Source organism: Eurosta solidaginis, chromosome 5 (assembly GCF_040869045.1).
Source record: "Eurosta solidaginis isolate ZX-2024a chromosome 5, ASM4086904v1, whole genome shotgun sequence".
Lineage (NCBI taxonomy): Eukaryota > Metazoa > Arthropoda > Insecta > Diptera > Tephritidae > Eurosta > Eurosta solidaginis.
In genome coordinates this window covers 113,711,951-113,731,691 of record NC_090323.1, presented here as the reverse complement: position 1 = coordinate 113,731,691, position 19,741 = coordinate 113,711,951, and the positions used below count along the sequence as shown (strand labels likewise).

Below are 19,741 nucleotides of genomic sequence, written 5' to 3'. Positions count from 1 at the left end.
GTGCCCTCGGGCAGCCACCCCAACCTAACCTAACCTAACCTAAAGGGTGTGTTGGACACAGATAGGAATATTTTCTGAAAACTTAGTGTGTTTAAAAAAAGTTCAAAAACGCAGATGTAATCCCGATGTGGATATAGTGTGTCACCTCGAGATTTGAACCACAAATCGAAATCCTGTGGATTTAATGTGTGTAATTCTAGAAATTTGAACCACAGATAGAAATCCCGACGAGGATTTAATGTGTATACCTAGTGATGTGAAACACAGATAGAAATCCTGACGAGGATTTAATGTGTATACAAGGTGAAAGTGAACGCTGATGAGTATCCCCGAGTAGCCAACCAGGGTATCTTTCCCAACAAAAGAAATAATTTTTGTATATTCAACTTGACGTGGAAAATATACAATTTTAAGTATTTATTAAGAAAAAAAGTGATAAAAAATACAGCTATATAATATAAAGCGATCAGTATAAATTGTGTGATCAAGCCACTAGCCACCCAACGTAGTGATACTTTTTGGCTTTTGGTAATATTTCAGCTCGCAAACTGATTACTAAAGTGAATTCTGTGATAGACAAGCTAAGGCTATCAACCAAGTGAAAATATGGTTCCTGACTAGGAAGTTTTGTCAACGTCTGTGACGACGAGGGGTACAATACAGTGCAGTGATGAATGTGAAAAAAAAATAAAAAAAAATTCACTGACTGTCTGCCTTGAGCGGTGTCGAGTAACCCTTACCACTGGTGGGGGGAATTACCCGATCGTCAAAAGGCGATTGGTGTGTTTAAAACCACGAAATCAAACAATTTCGCTTGCTTTGCCTTTTTGTCTATCACGGAATGCGCCTTCCGTACGTAAACCCACGTAAACTAAAAAAATTTTTGTGCAACCAAGCAACCACGTACCTTGTGTTTTTAGTTGATTGATGTGATAAATGGACTGTATGCGATAATAATGAACTGTATGTGATGTAGATGATGTGATGAACTGAGTAATGTGATGATGTGATGTGATTCTAATGGATGCGATATATTATAGTAATTTGATTGTGATGTTGTGTGATGAAGCTAATGGACTGTATGATATAATTGCTTGTATGTGATGCTGGATGGATGTGATGATTTTGATGTATGTGATATCGAAGATGCTTTTATTCGTTTTAGCTGTCTGATGTGATGATTTGTGGTTGTATGTGTGCTCGCTTGTTTTGTGTTTTCGCTGGTTTTATGTTTATAGTACCTCTTCAAGCTTTTATAATTTATCCAAAATGTGAATTTCCAATAAGAATTTTTTTAAAAAAAGGTGCTGATTTTGCTTCTCTCGGCGCGTAAGGACCAATGTCCATAGGTCGCTGGTTCATATCCGGCTCGAAGGACCAATGTTTTGCGGGGCAGTGGACCCGGGGAAGTCGGTCGCGTGCGTTGCAAATAAAAAGAAATAAAACACCGAATTAGTATCAAAACAATAACAATTTATTCACTATGTAAAGATGATGTGGTTATTAATTATCAAAGGTTCGCTAAGGCGAAAGTTCAAAACACAAAAGGTGTGCAAGAGTACACTCGCGGTATGTAATGAAGGGGCCTAATCAATTCCAACTCAAGTATTGGGTAAAGAAAGAATTAATTAGACGCACGCTTCCCTATGCACAAATAATTACTTGCAATATTAATTCACGGAATTTAAAGATGGGAATTAATTTAAGGCACAAGGATGAAAATAATTATTTGCGCACACTTCAAGATACAACTTATTACCGCGTACAATATGCACTTGGCACATTCAAATTCATGCGAATGAATTGCAAAAAAGGCAAATTGAAAATTAAACGTTATGTGACAATGGCTAGGAGCCAAAATTGTACAAAATAAATTCAATAGCAATTCAGATTTGTAACATTAATTATTTGCAAATCTTAACTTACTGACACTCGCACTGTATGAAATGGTTGGTTTTTTATCTTACTCACCTGGGGCTAGCTGCTGGCTTTTTGACGTTCCAAAATAGAAAGAAGGATCAAAACCGCGAACAAGTCCGCGGCACCTGCCGATAGCTAACTTTCGTTGAGTTTTTCCCCTTCTAGGTTAGCTTTCGGCTGGTGTTAGCCGTTACCGGTAATATTAACAAATAAATAACTAATGTGCGTGTTAGGGTGGTCCGAAATATTTAGGCCGGTGGCCTAAACATGCCGGCCCCCTTGCGGCGAGCAAGTTGAAACTCGGTAAGTACGCCAGCAACCTTCCCAAGGCGGGATAAACTAAATAAATTTAAAAAAATATGATACGTATGTATAGTAGGATCATAAGTACGATCTCCGGCGGACATCCGTGCTCGCAGTAATGCAGCCTCGCTGAACTGTGGATGAAAAAGAAAAGCGTTAGTATTCAAGTACGTGGGGTTGCTTGGTTTAAAATGCACCTTGTGGTATAATTAAAGTTTTTTATAGTGGGTGGGCTCCAGACACGACAAGGCCGAAAATTGTGGCTTGGGTGAGGAGCCCGCCGACAGTTGACGTGGGTGTGCCTCCTACCATAATACTGGCGTAGACGTCGGCGCCCAAAATGAGCAACACTGGGGACGATCGGTAAAATGTCGGATCGGCCAGCTTCATGAACTGGAATGGGGCCGCTACCGACGGGTCCAGATTTGCCGTGGGGTTTAACCTGGCATAGTTCGATATTACGGTGGCTTGGGTCGTGATCTTTCCCGCTACCCCATACTTCCCTCGAAGAACGACGGTGCACTTCGTAAGACGTGCGGTATTGTTACGCTCCAGGTGTAAATCCTTGCACAGATTGGCATCGATAATGATGGTGGGAGCGCAGGCATCTAACAGGGCGCGGACCAGGTGTAAACGGCCTCCTGCCTCAATTCGGACTATGGCTGTCGGCGCGATGGCGGTTCCGCGTCGTCACGCTGGTTACCAGTAGGGCGGTGCGATGGGCGGAAAGGACGTGTCTCCGCGCCATCCCCGATTTGTAAGCGCGCGAAAGCGCCGTGCATAGGCGAGCGGTTCTCGGGTCTCTCATGACGTAATGGGGACCGGAAACGCGGCGTTTCTAAGCTGCCCGATTGGGCTACCTCTGCTGCATTGGCCAGCCTCTCTTCTTCCTCGACTTGCTGGGCCCATGATTTAGTTTGCTCCGTGACATGGATGGAGAGGACCCCGTCCGAGCTCGCATCGTCGTCGTTGTGCTTGCTTTGAGGTGGCGACGGCTGATCCTCGTCCATGTGTAGCGTCGTGTGATGTGGTTCACTGCAACGTCGGCATCGGTCTTGGCTGGGGCAGATTTCCAGGCGGTGGAACGGGGATAGGCAGTTGGGACAATAGCGGTGAATGAGTATTGCACGTAGTCGCTCCTCAGTCGACATACCACGGTAAATTGGGCACAATCGCACTCCGTGCTGTTTGGTGCACAGACGGCAAGCGATGGTGAACGCATTTGGGCGTGCCTCGGTTTCGGAGCGTTTGAATGCAAATCCAGGCATGTCTGGAAATGGTAGCGTTTAGTAATATCGCTGCATAGGCTGGTTGAGTGGCTAATTGCCGGAGATCCGGGGTCGATTCTGGCTGACCTATTGGTTGGCGTACTCGGGATAAGGGTTAATTTGGGATGAATAATCTGGTTAAGTTATTCTGCCGATATAGTTACGTGTAGTGGTTGAACCCACTGTTAGGTTTAGTAAACTTTGATTGACTTATGTAAGAATCACCACACACGTTACATTTATAAGGCTTTTCCCCGGTATGGCGCCGCATATGAATGCGCAAATCATTGCATTGTGTAAAAGATTTTTCGCATTCTGAACATTTGTACGGTCGTAGTCCTGTATGTATTCGCATGTGCCTTGATAATTTATTTGGTCATATAAATGGCTTTCCACATATATGGCAAACAGGCGGTCGTTCACCGGTATGCTGTCTCTTATGCACAACTAAATCTGTCGACGAGGAAATCCTTCTTCGCATTCATCAGACCTATAGGCAATGTTTTGCGGGGCAGTGGACCCGGGGAAGTCGGGCGTGTGCGTTGCAAATAAAAAGAAATAAAACACGGAATTAGTATCAAAACAATAACAATTTATTCACTATGTAAAGAAGATGTGGTTATTAATTATCGAAGGTTCGCTAAGGTGAAAGTTCAAAACACAAAAGGTGTGCAAGAGTACACTCGCGGTATGTAATGAAGGGGCCTAATCAATTCCAACTCAAGTATTGGGTAAAGAAAGAATTAATTAGACGCACGCTTCCCTATGCACAAATAATTACTTGCAATATTAATTCACGGAATTTAAAGATGGGAATTAATTTAAGGCACAAGGATGAAAATAATTATTTGCGCACACTTCAAGATACAACTTATTACCCGTACAATATGCACTTGGCACATTCAAATTCATGCGAATGAATTGCAAAAAAGGCAAATTGAAAATTAAATGTTATGTGACAATGGCTAGGAGCCAAAATTGTACAAAATAAATTCAATAGCAATTCAGATTTGTAACATTAACTATTTGCAAATCTTAACTTACTGACACTCGCACTGTATGAAATGGTTGGTTTTTTATCTTACTCACCTGGGGCTAGCTGCTGGCTCTTTGACGTTCCAAAATAGAAAGAAGGATCAAAACCGCGAACAAGTCCGCGGCACCTGCCGATAGCTAACTTTCGTTGAGTTTTTCCCCTTCAAGGTTAGCTTTCGGCTGGTGTTAGCCGTTACCGGTAATAATAATAAATAAATAACTAATGTGCGTGTTAGGGTGGTCCGAAATATTTAGGCTGGTGGCCTAAACATGCCGACCCCCTTGCGGCGAGCAACTTGAAACTCGGTGAGTACGCCAGCAACCTTCCCAAGGCGGGATAAACTAAATAAATTTAAAAAAATATGATACGTATGTATAGTAGGATCGTAAGTACGATCTCCGGCGGACATCCGGCTCGAAGGACCAATGTTTGCGGGGGGAATGTGGCGCCCAGGTCATGGGGCGCGATCGCACGCAAATAAAAAAGAGATAAAAGAAAGAGTTAGAAACGAGTAGTCACAAATTTATTCACTTTATAAACAATGGGATTGAAGTGTTATCTGTATGAGATAGGATAATTAATTCACAAACCACTTCGAACTTCCAAATTACAAAATGATGAGTTGTAAATATTAATAATATGATAACCGCAAATTGTTGGCTAAATTACAGTTCAAAATCGAAATATTGGTGGCTGATTGCCAGACACTTGCCAAGTGCAAATTCTAATGTTAAAATCGCAATTATTAAAAAGAATCACAATAGCAAAGTGCGATTATAGCGTAAGTTATATGCACAAACTATGAAAAGATACGTAATATGATAACTCACCTGTGAGATAGCTGCTGGCTCGTGAACGTTCCAAAATAGAAAGAAGGATTTAAAAACGAAAAAGGTCCGCACCACCTGCCGATAGCTAACTTTCGTCGAGTTTTTCCCCTTTGAAGTTAGCGCTCGGCAGGGGTGGGCAGTTACCGGTAAATAATAATATTGCCAAAAAATGTGCATTAGGGTGGTAGCGAATATTTAGGCTGGTGCCCTAAACAACCATGATCTAATTTTTTGCTGCTTAGATATAAACAGAGATCATCTAAACCGGTGCTTTACCTATCGTGACTTCCGCAACGTAAACGAAGCTGCCCTTTTTTCTGATCTTAGTATTATTGACTGGAGCTTATGCTGGATTCTTGAAACTATTGACGAAAAACTTGATTTTCTTGTAAATGTCCTTAAATCTGTTTTTGACAAATATGTGCCTGTACGTGAAGTCTCTGTTAAGTGCTCGTCTTACCCCTGGTTTACGAAGAATGTTTAAATTGCTATCAAAGAGAGAAATAGGTTACATTCTACGTGGAGAAGAATACCTACACAGGAAAACTGGCAAGCCTTCAAATTTTCTAGAAATAGGGCTACATATATAACAAGGCTAGAGAAACGCAAGTATTATGGTTCCAAGCTGAAATTTTACTTTGGGTTTAGTAACCATGCTCTGAGCTTAATGAATAGTTACTTAACATTCAGATACCAGGTCCGAATTGGTTCTGAGATGTCACAACTGAAAGAGCTGACTATGGAAGTACCCCAGGGATCCATTCTTGGCCCTCTGATTTTCAGCCTCTTTCTTAATGATATTTTTGGAGTGTGTCAATATGTGAGATTTCATGCATATGCGGATGATATCCAGCTCTATTTATCTGACTCGTTCAAGCAAGTTGACCGTCTTTGCTGTCACATCAATGATGACTTGTCATTGATATACAAAGGGGCGACTGAAACTGGTTTGTTACTAAATTGTGATAAGTCCTTTGTGCTACCTATCAGCAAAAATCTTGGGTCACTTGACATACGAGTAAATATAAATAATGTGAACCTCCAAGTTGTTGATAAAATCAAGAACCTAGGATTCATAATAAATTCTAAGCTTTTGTGCAAAGACCATATAAATTCGGTTGTCAGCAAGGTGTATCTAACCCTACGCAATCTGCGGCAGTCTAGTCTATATACCCCTACTAGCACAAGGCGTCAACTTGCTTTGCAACTCATTTTGCCTATAATAACGTCTTCTGAGCTGATATATAGTAAGCTGGATTCTCACTCCGCGCATAAGGTTGAAGTCCTGTTTAATAACATCACGCGTTATGTATATGGTGTGCCCAGGTTCGATCATATTTCCCCCTGGAGACACCATCTCCTTGGTTGTGGCATCTTAAATTATTTGAAGGCAAGGAATTGCATATTTTTATTTAAACTCATGATGTCGGCCACGCCGAACTATTTGCATAAAAAATTAGTTTTTACTAGGTCAGCTCGTCTAAGTGACTTAATTGTACCACAATTTAACTCGGTAACATCAGCAAGACTTTTTTTCGTCAACACTATTCGTCTTTGGAACTCCATTCCGTCAAGTATAAGGAATAAGTTAAACAAAAGCAACTTTAAACAAACGCTTTATGCATATTTTAGTAGCCTTACTCCAGGAACATAGAAGAATGGCCAGCTATCTCTTTATGTTGAAACCGTCAGTTGTAGTTTAAAATTTTATTTTAATACTATTCATTTTTTTTGTAACTATAACTTTTACTTTTTAACTTTTACAAATCGCAAGCTTTATTTTGATGTGAATTTGTTTATGAATGCTGTTGTGCTATAAAAGATTTAAGAATCTTATTGTACTGATATATATTGAAATAAATGCAATACAATACAATACAATACATTCCGCAAAAATTCACGTAAGTTTCTAATGACATAAGCAGAGAATATAAACACAATGAGAAGGCGTTTTTGCTAGATTCCAACTTTTTTGCATGTGAACACGTCTTGCACTTCACCACACACAATCCAATTTCAATGTTAACCAGTTAACAGCAGAAAATTCTCTGTCAACAGTTTCAGCTGGTGTATAAATTCCTTGGATTTTCTCTTAATATGATTTCTTTGTGGGAATATAGGTATTTAATAGGATTAATTAAATTTAAATTTTATTACTTGTAGCAATATATTTGCTTGTTTTATGATTTAATGTGAATTTGAACTTAATTAATATAATAATAGCAATATATTTGCTTGTTTTATGTTGCAGCAAATTGCAGAAATTTTGCTTATTTCTTTACAAACAAAAACCTATTCATATACCCAAAATATGCCCTTTCATGAAATGTATGTAAATTAATCATACATTTATGAATTATCCCATCCCTTTTTGTTAATAAATTAAAATGTTAGGAAAATGTATGCAAATTGAAATATGCATGCAAATAGTGTTTTGCCGACGGCATTTGCACACTTGGAATTTCTGTGCACACGAAATCCATTGCATATCTATAAAACGTTAATTTGCATAAAATGTATGCATATTAACCATGAAGTATGAATTTATCAATAAATTGAAAAATTGAAATAAATAAAATATTTGATAACAATTGAATTAATAAAAAATTATTTAGTTATTATTTGGTCTATGGGTGGGAGGGGAGGTACCTATAAAGAAATGTCCTAAAGCATTTTATATGTGTTATTTAGTACAATGATGTAAGTACCTATGTACTTGAATATTTTCAAAGGCAGGTTTGATAAGCCAAGTCAAACTTAAATACATTTGACCTGCCTCAAATCAACCCTTAAATATATAAATAAGACCAACAATACACAAAAGACATGTGCCTGTTGATCAGATGTTGAGCATTGTATTGTATCATTGAATATATATGTATGAAAATACAAACCAAAGCAAAAAAGTACAAATGTGCATACATATTCAATAATACTCCAATTAAAGGCAGACATGTATAAAAAGCTTGGTCGCTTTGATGCTGTGGCAGTGTCTTAAGTTATTAATAAAACAACTTGTCGCTTTCCGCGTTATGAAGCGACCAAATCAATTATGGCAATCCGCGTATACGGCCATGGATATGTAAATATCAATGCTCGTAGCAATTAGCCGACGAAATACAATAGGCACGAGCCAAATTATGTGTCGTCGGTGGTTAAAAGTGTTGCCGTTTATACCTTTAATAACTCACAGCTAAAAGGGGAATTTATTATAAAATTAAAATAAGCGAATTTATTGCTCATTTGCGAAATAATGTTATATTTCTTCGCAAAATTACTTTAATTTATTTCACCGCTCCCATATATTAATTTTTATCTATGAAAATAATGTAAAATTCTTACTTTGTACTGACATGTGATAAACAAGTCAGCATATACAGTATGACGTCACAGTGCGAATTCGGGCCAACACAGTTGCTGCAAATTTGGCTGCGTGACTGCGCGAACAATTTTTCGGCAGAATATGATAGGGGGTTTCAAATAGCAAATAAAAATGTTCATAAGCTGTGACAACTCGGCAATTCAGGATATGAGAAAATTATTTGCAATAATTTATATGAACAATGGATGGAAATTTTTAGATTATATTGCTAATATGTTAGTGAACATTTACTAGGCAATATCTGTGCATGTTTATTTGCATTTTTTACTACCATATTAGTACTTTCATACAGGCTTATAAATAGTTTGGTATTATTTCAAAGAAAAAGTGCGGGGTTATGAAAGTAGTTATGCTCGTCATAATGAATACCCCCAATATGCATCGAAGTTGGAATTAATAAAATCGCAAAAATTTGTCTTTTGACGATTTTATCAAATGCCATGTTGCCGAATTGCAAAATTCTATCATCAATTTGGACAACTTAAGAAGAAGAATTTATGAATGAAAAATCAAGAGGAAGCTAGTTTTCAGGATTTTGTGATTTACATACAAAAAATGAGCATACATATGTAAATATGTATGTGTGCTTGTGCGTATGGTTGGATGGTTGAAGTGAATTTTGTTTTCTTTGTCAACATGCGAATATAAAAATATTTCTTAGCTTACATATGAACATAGATTTGTACATATGCTTGTGCGTAAGAATAATTTTTGTTGGAAGTGGTTGATTGAAACAGTTGGTCTTTTATTTGAACATGTGAATGTACAAACATTTGTTAGCTTATGCATGGATATATTGGTATCAATGAAGTGGGTGGGAAATGGGGGTGTAGGCTGATCTTTAGTTTAGGAATATATGTGTGTACATATATACCAATCTAGGTTTGCTTATACCCACCAACCATTTAGGTGATTAAATTTTCAATTTCCCTACATATCAATATAATTTGATTACTCTTTCTGACAAAATAATGAGTTACCATACAATTGAACAAAAGAAATAATCAAATATGAATACTTTAGATGATCAAACACTGAATATATTTTTTCAAGCACATTTTGGAATCATATTTGAATCAAATGTGTTTACTTTAGGAGATCATAAATTTATAATAATTTTTAATTCAGCTTTCTGAATATTTTTTGACTATATTTGTTGACTGAATAATGTATTTTATACTTGTCAAAATATTTCTTTACATCGGAGCTGCTCAACCCCTATACACTTGTAGCACTTTTGTTTTTGTTTTGCCCTGAATCATAGGCACAGATTCAAATTCACACTTTGAATATAAAAAAAAAACAAGTAAGGACAGGACTGTCTTCGGCTGTGCCGAAGACTTCAACCTTTCAACCATCATAATTTATTTACAAAAAATCAGAGAATTAAATTTGCAATATACTTGCTCTGATCAGAGAATTTTTTTGTAACAGACGAACAGAGAAAATCGTTAAGAGAATTTTCTGTTACGTCTTGCACCCTGTTAAGTTAACATGAATTTGGGGAATAGTGGTGAAGTGCAAGACGTGTCACATGCAAATGGATCGTAAGCAGTGGATGCCAAAAAAACGCCTTCTCATTGTGTTTAAATTCTCTGATAAAAGCTTAGAAAAAGGACTTTGGTTATTTGATTTCAAGCTAATCCTGACTATATTTACTTATATTCGTATAACTAAGAACGCGGAGGTCGAGCTAGCCAGATAAAATAAGGTATGGTGTTTCTTCAATGCAAAATTTACGTAAAAAAAATTACTTTTTCATTAAAAAAGAACTATAAAACAAAGTAAATGTAAAGATAGAAATATATTTTCAAAACATAAAGTTATTCAATAAAAAAAATTTTATAAAAATTAATAAAACTAACTAGAACGTATAAAAAGTTACTTATATTAAATTGTCAATATTTATTTATAATTAATTAATTATTATTAATTATTAATATTTAAATTGTCATCCTGTACCGTTCTCCTTATGAGTTTATCTTAGTTAGGGCGTTGGACTGGCTCCTTTTTGTTTGCATTGGTGCTATTGTTGTTATTTGCCAATTTATGCATATTTACTTGTTGTTGTTGGTGATTGCCTTTTGTGTTACTTCTCTGGTGTTACTTCTTATACCTTTCATGGAAATGAAATGGTATATTAATTTTGGCACGAATCTCAAAATTGTAAGTCCTTAAAGGAAAATAGATTGACCCACCATTAAGTATACCAAAATAATCAGGATGAAGAGCTGAGTAGATTTAGCCATTTTAGCCATTTCCGTCTGTCTGTTTGTATGCACACTAGTCCCTCAATTTTTGAGATATCTTGATAAAATTTGGTGAGCGGGTGTATTTAGGTGTCCGATTAGACATTTGTCAGAACCGGGCGGATCGGACCTCTATATCATGTATCCACTATACAACCGATTTTTCAGAAAAAAGGCTTTATGTCATATCTTCCACAATTTATCAGATTGAAGCTTCAAACTTCACCATATATTGCACGTATTGTTGTCTGAAGAAATGGATGAGATCGGTCGTATATACAGTATATATCCCCCACAACCGATTGTTCAGATAATAAACTTTTTGTAATTACTGCCCTATTTGAAGAGCTAGAGGCTTCAAATTTCAACGAATGCTTATATTGTTGTCTGAAAAAATCATAGAGATCCGTAGTATATATGTAGTGTTATATATAGTATATATATATTGTTACGAATATTTGCAACACTAAGGGGTACTGCGATCTCTAAGCCGATGCTAAGCAGTGAATGTACGCACATCAATAATTTAATCATTATGTATCTACATAAACGAATTAATAATTGCGTCTACACATATGTACGTATACGAGCAGCGGAGAACCAATGCACAAACACATGCATATATCTTATCTGAGTTGTCACAAGAGAGGGCAATAATTTGTGCAAGTATTACTCAAATGAGAAGTTATAAACGTAGTTGTGGCTGGCGATTTTGTAGCTGAAACTAACTAGTAAGTTCTGGAATGGAAAAGCCTGGAAGTATGCAATGAGAAATCAAAAAGTATAAAAGGCGCGACAGTAGAGGCGAAGAGAGAGTTTCATTTGAGCTATCTGCCAGTTTGGTTGTTAAGCCAGTTAGTTGCAAAGTATAAGTGTTATTGTGAAGTACTTTAATAAAGGCCATTTTTCCATTATTTAATATTGGAGTTATTTATTCAACAGTTTAGTGATTCGAATTCAGCAGAAGGTTGCAAATAAGGGATTTGCAAGTAAATTCGTTACAATTGGTGCCAGAAGAGGAATTGTTGAATAAATTCCGAAGACTTCGAATACAACTTGGACATGCCAAAATTAAGTGAATTGAAGATACAGCAACTGAAGAAGGAGTTGGAGAGCCGTAGATTGAATACAACCGGCATTAAACTAGAACTTCAAGAACGACTACGGCATGCAATGGAATTAGAAGGAATTGACGTGCAAGAGTATGACTTTCACCTTGATGGCGAGGAAACAACAAAAATGGAAGAAACACCGCAGACAGTTACGAGCACAGACTTGAACATGATTTTAGCTGCAATATCTGCTCAAACAACGACATTGTCATCTCAACTGGCAGAACAGGAGACACATTTAACAACCCAACTGGAATCACAGGAGACACGTATTACATCCAAGATGGAAACTCAACTGGCAGAACAGAAGACCTATTTGGTATCCCAAATGGAATCACAGGAGACACGTATATCCGAAATGTCGTCACAAATAACATCCAGGATTGAAACACAGGAGGCACGTATATCCGAAATGTCGTCACAAATAGCATCCAGGATTGAAGCACAGGAAGCACGTATATCCGAAATGTCGGGACAAATTTCAGCACAGGTATCATCGCACAACTAGAAGCCCGTATGGACGAAAAAATAATGCAGTTTGAGAACAAAATCGAGGCTGAGGTAGATGCTTTAAAAGGTCGTATACAGGAGCTGCAACTAAATCGCCCAGTTATTTCAGCAAGCAATACGAAGGTAAAAACACCATCCTTTGACGGTTTCCAGGCCTTTAAGCTACAGTTTGAGAAGACCGCAGCAGTGAACAACTGGAATGTGGAAGATAAAGTTGCCGCACTCTTCGTAGCAATGAAAGGACCAGCTGCCGAAATCTTACAGACTATTCCAGAGTACGAACGGAACAGTTATGACGCATTGATGGCTGCTGTAGAACGGCGATACGGAAGCAAACACAGAAAACAGATATTTCATATAGAATTGCAAAACCGTTACCAAAAAAGCTAATGAGACTTTGCAAGAGTTTGCTTCGGATGTTGAAAGGTTGGCTCATTTGGCAAATGCGGACGCACCAGTGGAATATACGGAAAGGGTAAAAATCCAGAGCTTCATAAATGGCCTACGAGATTTGGAAACGAAGCGGGCTACATATGCGAATCTGTTACGCCAGCCTTAAGGGCAAAAACATCACCATCAACCAACCCATGTGCATTCTATGCAAAAGTATCTTAATCCCGGTATCTAGACGTGTTGCGCAGCATTAGTGGAAGGATGCTGCTACGCGCATGCGTGGGCGTGTTCAAGTGATGAAACGAAAGCACATGCGTGGATGTGGGCGTGTGGAAAAACGAAAGCAAAGTACGTATGTGTGTGTGGTGTGTTTGAGTGAAATGTAGGGAATTCCGTTTAGATACGGGTATGTGAAGATTTAACCGAAACTCAGAAATTCATTAGAAAAGTTGTCTCAATAGTGCGTGGTCGTGCTGCGGAAAGGTCGCGTGTGAAAGCAGTCAAGTAAAAAAAAAATAAATAATTAAATATATATATTTTTTATGTGAAAAAAAAAAAAAAAATACCGATACGGTCGTACCGTTTTAGCGGCTTTTTAAACACTTTCTTAAAGAAACCGCAAATCCAGGGAAGAAGAAAAAAAAAACCCTTCCAACTTCCTGCCACCGGTAAGTGTGACACAGTTATAAAAATTCTTTTTATTTAAAAATTGTTAATTTAATCTTTTTGGTTATTCTCTTTAAATTTAAATAAAACTTTTTTTGCATGAATTTAAGACACTCAAATTTCAACCAAGTATAACAATAAATCGTGAATTTCCTTTTTGTGTCTTGGTTTTAAATAGATTGATAATAAATTAAATTTGCACTTAAATTAAACTCACTTTTATATAAACCTTTTTTTCATCTTTAAATTCCCGTTTTTAATAAAGCGGATTTTTGTGCATAAACTAATGCATGTGTGTGAACCAAAAGGTGTTGTAAACTAAAAGCATTTTTAAATGGTGAATCAAAATTAATAAAAAAAAATTGTGGTCAAATGGAAATTTAATGAAATTTAATTGCAAATAAAATAAATTTTTGATTAAAAGTTACAATTTAATTAAAATAAAAAATAAAAGCAAATAAAACCGACGCAAGATAAAAATAAAATTAAATAATAAATAAAACAGAAGTGTTTAAAATAAAAATGAAATAAATAAAAATAGAAAAAACTAAAAATAACATTAGAAATAAGAAAAAAAAAACTCAAAATTAAACCAAAAATAAAATTTATTTGGAAAGAAAATGTAAATTAAACTAAAAATAAAATTAATACAAAAAGAAAAATAAAATTTATATTAAATTAAATTTAGTTAAACTGAAATCAAAATTAAATTAAATTAAAGTTATTTAAAATTAGCGCAAAAAGAAATAAAACTAAACTTGGCTAAAATAAAATCTAAATTTAAATAAACCTAATGTGTTGAAAATAAAATCAAAAGTAGCTTAAATTAAATTAGTTCGAAATAAAAGCAATGGTAACCTAAAGTTCGTTATTTGAAATAAAATTCCAAAATTAAATTAAAATAAATTTATTGAAAATAAAAGCAAAATTAAACCGAATGAAAAGTATCTAAATTAAAAACGAAAAGTAAATTGAAATAAAGTTTCTTAAAATAAAATCCAAAATTAATTAGAATAAATTTATTTAAAGTAAGATCAAAATTAAATTGAATAAAAATAAAATCAATATTAATTTGAAGTAAACTTGCTAAAAGTGAAATCGAAAGTAAATTACACAACACCGGTTAGAAATAAATTTGAAATTGAAATAGATAAAAGCTTTGTTTTTGAAATGAAATTGGAGTTAAACTAAATTAAATTAATTTAAAATAAAATTTAAATTAAGCCTAAATAAACTTTTCCTAAAAATTCACATTAAATAATTTTCAATATGAAAGTTAAAATTTTTTTTGCATTTGATATACATATGGACATACCGACATTGGGACAATATGGCTATGTGAGGTATATAGATATGTACAAAGGCACCAGCTGTAAATTTTGATTTTTGTCATTTTGGTTTTTTCTTTTGCAGAATTCTCTGGCGGGACGAAGGAAACGGGTCAGAATACTTACCCGCATACATCATTACCCAGCGCGACCGCAGGAACGGCGGAATATTGGGACCGCCGATCAGTAGAGTTCGGAGAAGGGAGAGAAAGAGCGCAAGAGAGAGGATCGGCCAAAGTGACCGAAAGTGGCCGGTAGACAGCAGCAGCGACGACAGCGACGCCGCCAGCACCCACGCAACGTCAAGAAGCGACAACAGCAGCAGCAACACAGCGACGTCACCATCGCCGACGCCATCAACAGCGAACGCCCAAGGAGGGCATGAAAGGGCATTTGAATACACATTTTTTTGTTGGAATTTTCCTTTTTTTGTATGGACTTTTGCACTATTTTGCCTCACCCTTTTTTTTTTTGCTTACAATTATTAATATTAACTTTGGAATTTTCTTGTATTTTTTTTTATTAATTTTTGTCAATAGTTTTTTTTTTTCATATCACATATTCATTTATTTTGTTCACTTCAGCATTTCTTTTTACCGATTTGGGGCTTCTCTGCTCGATTTTTTTTTTGGAATTCTTTCTTTCTCGTTTTAAACTTTCTATTTTTTCGGCTTTATTTTCTATATTTTTTTCGCGTTTTCCTTTTGGTATATTTTTTAATTTTGTTAAAATTGCGTGTTTACCCACTCGCCGCCCGCTATCGCGAGTCAGTGATCGCGGTGACATTTAAAAACTTCATTGAACCTTAGCTCAGGCAGTAAATGGTATTTTTCTATGAGTAGGCAAAGACATATTTATGTAAATTTCCCTTCCTCACAGGTCCCCGCAGCTTGATGGCGCCTACAATGCTGATGTACTGAGATCAGGTGAGTGAGAAAATTGACAATACTATTTGCGTTCCATTTCTTTACATATATGTCAATGACCGATATACCTAATGCTTTAGCCTAGGTCAGGGATTTACTTTTAATTTTTGCTTAGCGTTTGAATTTTTGCCACATACATAAACTTTTTTTTTCTTTCTTGCAATTTTAAAGATATTAAAAAACATAGATAGATACGGCAACCATTAAGGTGTGCCTGTTCGCGTACATCCGATTATGGTTCTCGTTAACTTCTTTTTGATCAAATATATTTTTCTTGCTTTTCGGGTATCAAATACTAAGTTAAGATAATATACGGGTTTTGCTTGTATATCGGTTGTTAAAGCGATAGCTAACGTTGGATTTTTGATTAGCATATTGTTGTTTCGACTAATTTTCAATTTTTTTTATTTTTAAATTTTGGTTTTTTTTTGGATAATTCATATTTTTGGAATCCTTATATTAACGAATTGTTAGAGTTTAAGCTTTTATAGATTTCCTTTTTTGTGAAAATACCTGAGGAATCACTTTTAGTAGAAGATAGGTTTAACGTTAAGTTTATAAATAAAGATATGCTTATAACGATTTGGAATTTTACGAGTTGAGCTTTTTGTTGATCACTGCAATGGAGGGCTGATTGTAGGATCTTTGGTGTGGGTGTTGCTCTGGGCTTAAGAGGGGACGTAGGGGTGATGGCCTAATAGACTTGTAGACAGACAGACTTGAGTCAGGTTTGGGGGCGTCGTAAAATTAGAGGAGTCAGCACGGCGCCCATGGCTTCGTGTAAGATACGCGAAGAGGGTGGTTAGACTCCACCTGACTAGACAGGCCTCCACCTTTTTTCCCCCTTTTTTTATCAGTTCCACCTCCTTTCTCTCTCTGTTCCCCTTACGTCTATTGTATCTCTTTCAGCTTTCCCCTTTTCTTTTTAGCACTTAGGCATGAACTCGACTTTTTTTGTTAGTGTAGTTGTTGGTAAGGCTGGTGCGAAAAACCCCACCCCGTCCGACGAGCTAGCAGGGGCTTGCCACCATGCCACACGCCACCTCTGTCTTACCACTGAAAGCCAGCTACATAACAATGACGCCCACGGCATAGCCCGATCATCTTTTCAATTTACCACAATTTCTTCTAACTTACCGCTTTTCCTTTTCCCCACTTTTACTACTTTTTCGTCTTTAGCTTTCCATGTTTTTCTATCTTGGTATCTCCGTAATCCCGACCTTAATTTCCCCCTACCGACTTGGACAGGGACCGTCATGATAGCATCGTCGATTAGGTTCGCCTGGTCGACAAGTCCTATCATGACATGAGGATAGGAGATTAGCTAGGTGACCATATCAGGGTTCCTTTCTCGGATTTGGTACGATTTGATTAGGTGGTACCTGATATGGCACTTGGCTAGAAGACGGAGCTCGTAGAGGATCGTGGCGAAATGCCCAGGCTACGTCATCGGAGATCCAGCATTTCCAATAACTGAGGTTTGAGACGTCACCACGATAGAGAGGAGTAGGGAAGTGTGACATCCAGACTTTGGGATCAGCCCACGAGCGGGTCGGGCCACACTTCCACGGACTGCATGAAGAATGACTAGACGATAGAGACATACGGACGTACGAATCACCCCACAATGACCTCGCCAAGTGCAACACCCATTACACACCAAAGCAAATAAATATATTTTTTTTTCAAGAAATTAGAAATTAATTTTTTTTTTTCATTTCTTTTTTTGGAGAGATGGAAAATAGTAGTTAAAAATTCGCTTTTGAAGCCACAAAGAAACATATTTCCATCATGAATAGTAAATTCATCATATAATTTTTTGTACGTATCTGTAGTTAAACATATACATATATCCATATCCATTTTTGAACACACGTACATATATTTACATATAAACACATTTTTCATATAAATACATGCATATATATAAAAACTGAAATCTACAAATATTTTGAGTTAAGTGGAAAATGTTTTTAAATTGATTTAGAAATTTAGTAGTCAACGACTTTCAGCAGTGCCTTGGTTGGAATTTTCCCTTGGTTTTTGTGGAATTTTTTTTTTTTTGGAATTTAAAATTAATTTCTCGCAGTAACTGACGGGTATAAATTTTTGTGAAAGTTAAGTTTCAAATTCAGTTAAAGTTTTTGTACTTTTATTTCGGAACATTGTTTACTATATAGTTTGGCAGCTTAAATTGAGCTTACGTTGCGAATAGAGTAAAAGGCAGTCGAATGTCGTATAATGAAGGAATTGATGTTCGGTGTTTTTTCAAAATTTGCCCGGAATCCAGAATCACAAAACGGGAGTGTAATTAAGTACGAAAATGAAAAAATGTAGTAATGTTTTGCTCCTTTTTTAGCAGGAGATTTTCATTTTAAAAATGTAATATACAAACCAATGTCCATTCTATTACTTTTTTAGCAGGAGATTTTCATTTTAAAAATGAAACATAAAAACCAATGTTCCTTCTATTACTCATTTTATCTATGGAGCTTCACATGCACTTTATAAAAACGTGCTTTTTATTTTTGCGAACGTATTCCTCAAAGAACATATGTAAATGAAACACTTATTAATGTAAGCATTAATCATATTTCTTACTTCTTAAATGTTCTTATTAAATATTATAAATGTGTTAAAAGTAGCGGGACTAAAATAATATTGACAAATCTGATATGTCAAACCAATTTTATATAATAAAAATGATTTCAAAAATTGCATACATTTTAAACATATGCATTATATTTTAAATTTTCTCTATGTTTCTTTGGCCATATAAGATAACAATTCCAGGGGCCGTTTTCACCATCTTCACTGAACCAGAGAATTTAAACACAATGAGAAGGCGTTTTTTTGTACCACACCATGTTTTCATTTAGGACCAAAATGCATCGAAAAAAAGACCAGATCTCAAAAAAAGGACCAAATCTTAGGTTTTTTATTGGTATACAAACAATTGGGATGTTTCAATGGTTTAATATATAAAATTTTAATAAGTACAAACTTGGTTTTAATTCAAACTGCACAAACAAAAATAAAGTGCACCTTTAGGTATTATATGTTCACATTTCTAGGATTAGTCTATGTCTTTCACCAACCAAACGTTGTGAACCTAGTTTTGCTTGATTTCAATGGAATAAAGTGATTAGCGCAGTTAGGTTTTATTAAAGAACGGTTAAAAAATTTGCGTTGTGGCAAACTCAATAAATCTATATATATCTAATCTAATATTTATTATAAATGGGAAAGTTTGGATGTTTGGATGTTTAGATGTTTGGATGTTTGGATGTTTGGATGTTTGTCCAGACGTTTGTCTTTGTGACTCAATAACGCAAGAACGGCTGGACCGATTTGGATGAAATTTTGCACACATATAGCCAATAGTCTAGAAGGATCTACTAGCTATATATTTTTCAAAAGGGGCGTGGTCCCCGCCCCCTAGGAACAGTTATAATTTAATTATTATATTTTTTCGTCTTTGCGACTGAATCACGCCAGAATGGCTACACGGATTTCGATGAAATTTGGGACACAGACAGTAGTCTACTAGCGAAATTTTTTTCGAACATGGAAAGAGGGGTGGGGGTCTCACGACCCCTTCGAGCAATTACTTTTTAATAATTTTTACACATTATAACTTTACGTATACTGGCCTTCACCAATATCACAGACTCAAGGGGTCAAATAAGTCGAGGGCTTAAAAAGTAAGCAGTGACACCCTCCGCCCCTCCCCCCTTTATCGGCACTGTGGTGTAAAATCTATAAATTGTTATAACTCAATATAAATTTTCTCCTAAGTCAATAGTTTTTGGTATCTG

General features: G+C 36.0%; 1 protein-coding gene across 1 annotated transcript in view; it reads left to right on the top strand.

The window, feature by feature from the left end:
• The window catches only part of LOC137254256 (clavesin-2), a gene marked incomplete at its 5' end in the record, with an annotated part of 360,972 nt that overhangs the window by 66,406 nt on the left and 274,825 nt on the right, over window positions 1–19,741 (top strand). The window contains one exon of the mRNA XM_067791947.1: window positions 15,877–15,923. Within this exon, the coding sequence (XP_067648048.1) occupies window positions 15,877–15,923 (47 nt within the window). The remainder of the gene's footprint in view (window positions 1–15,876; window positions 15,924–19,741) is intronic.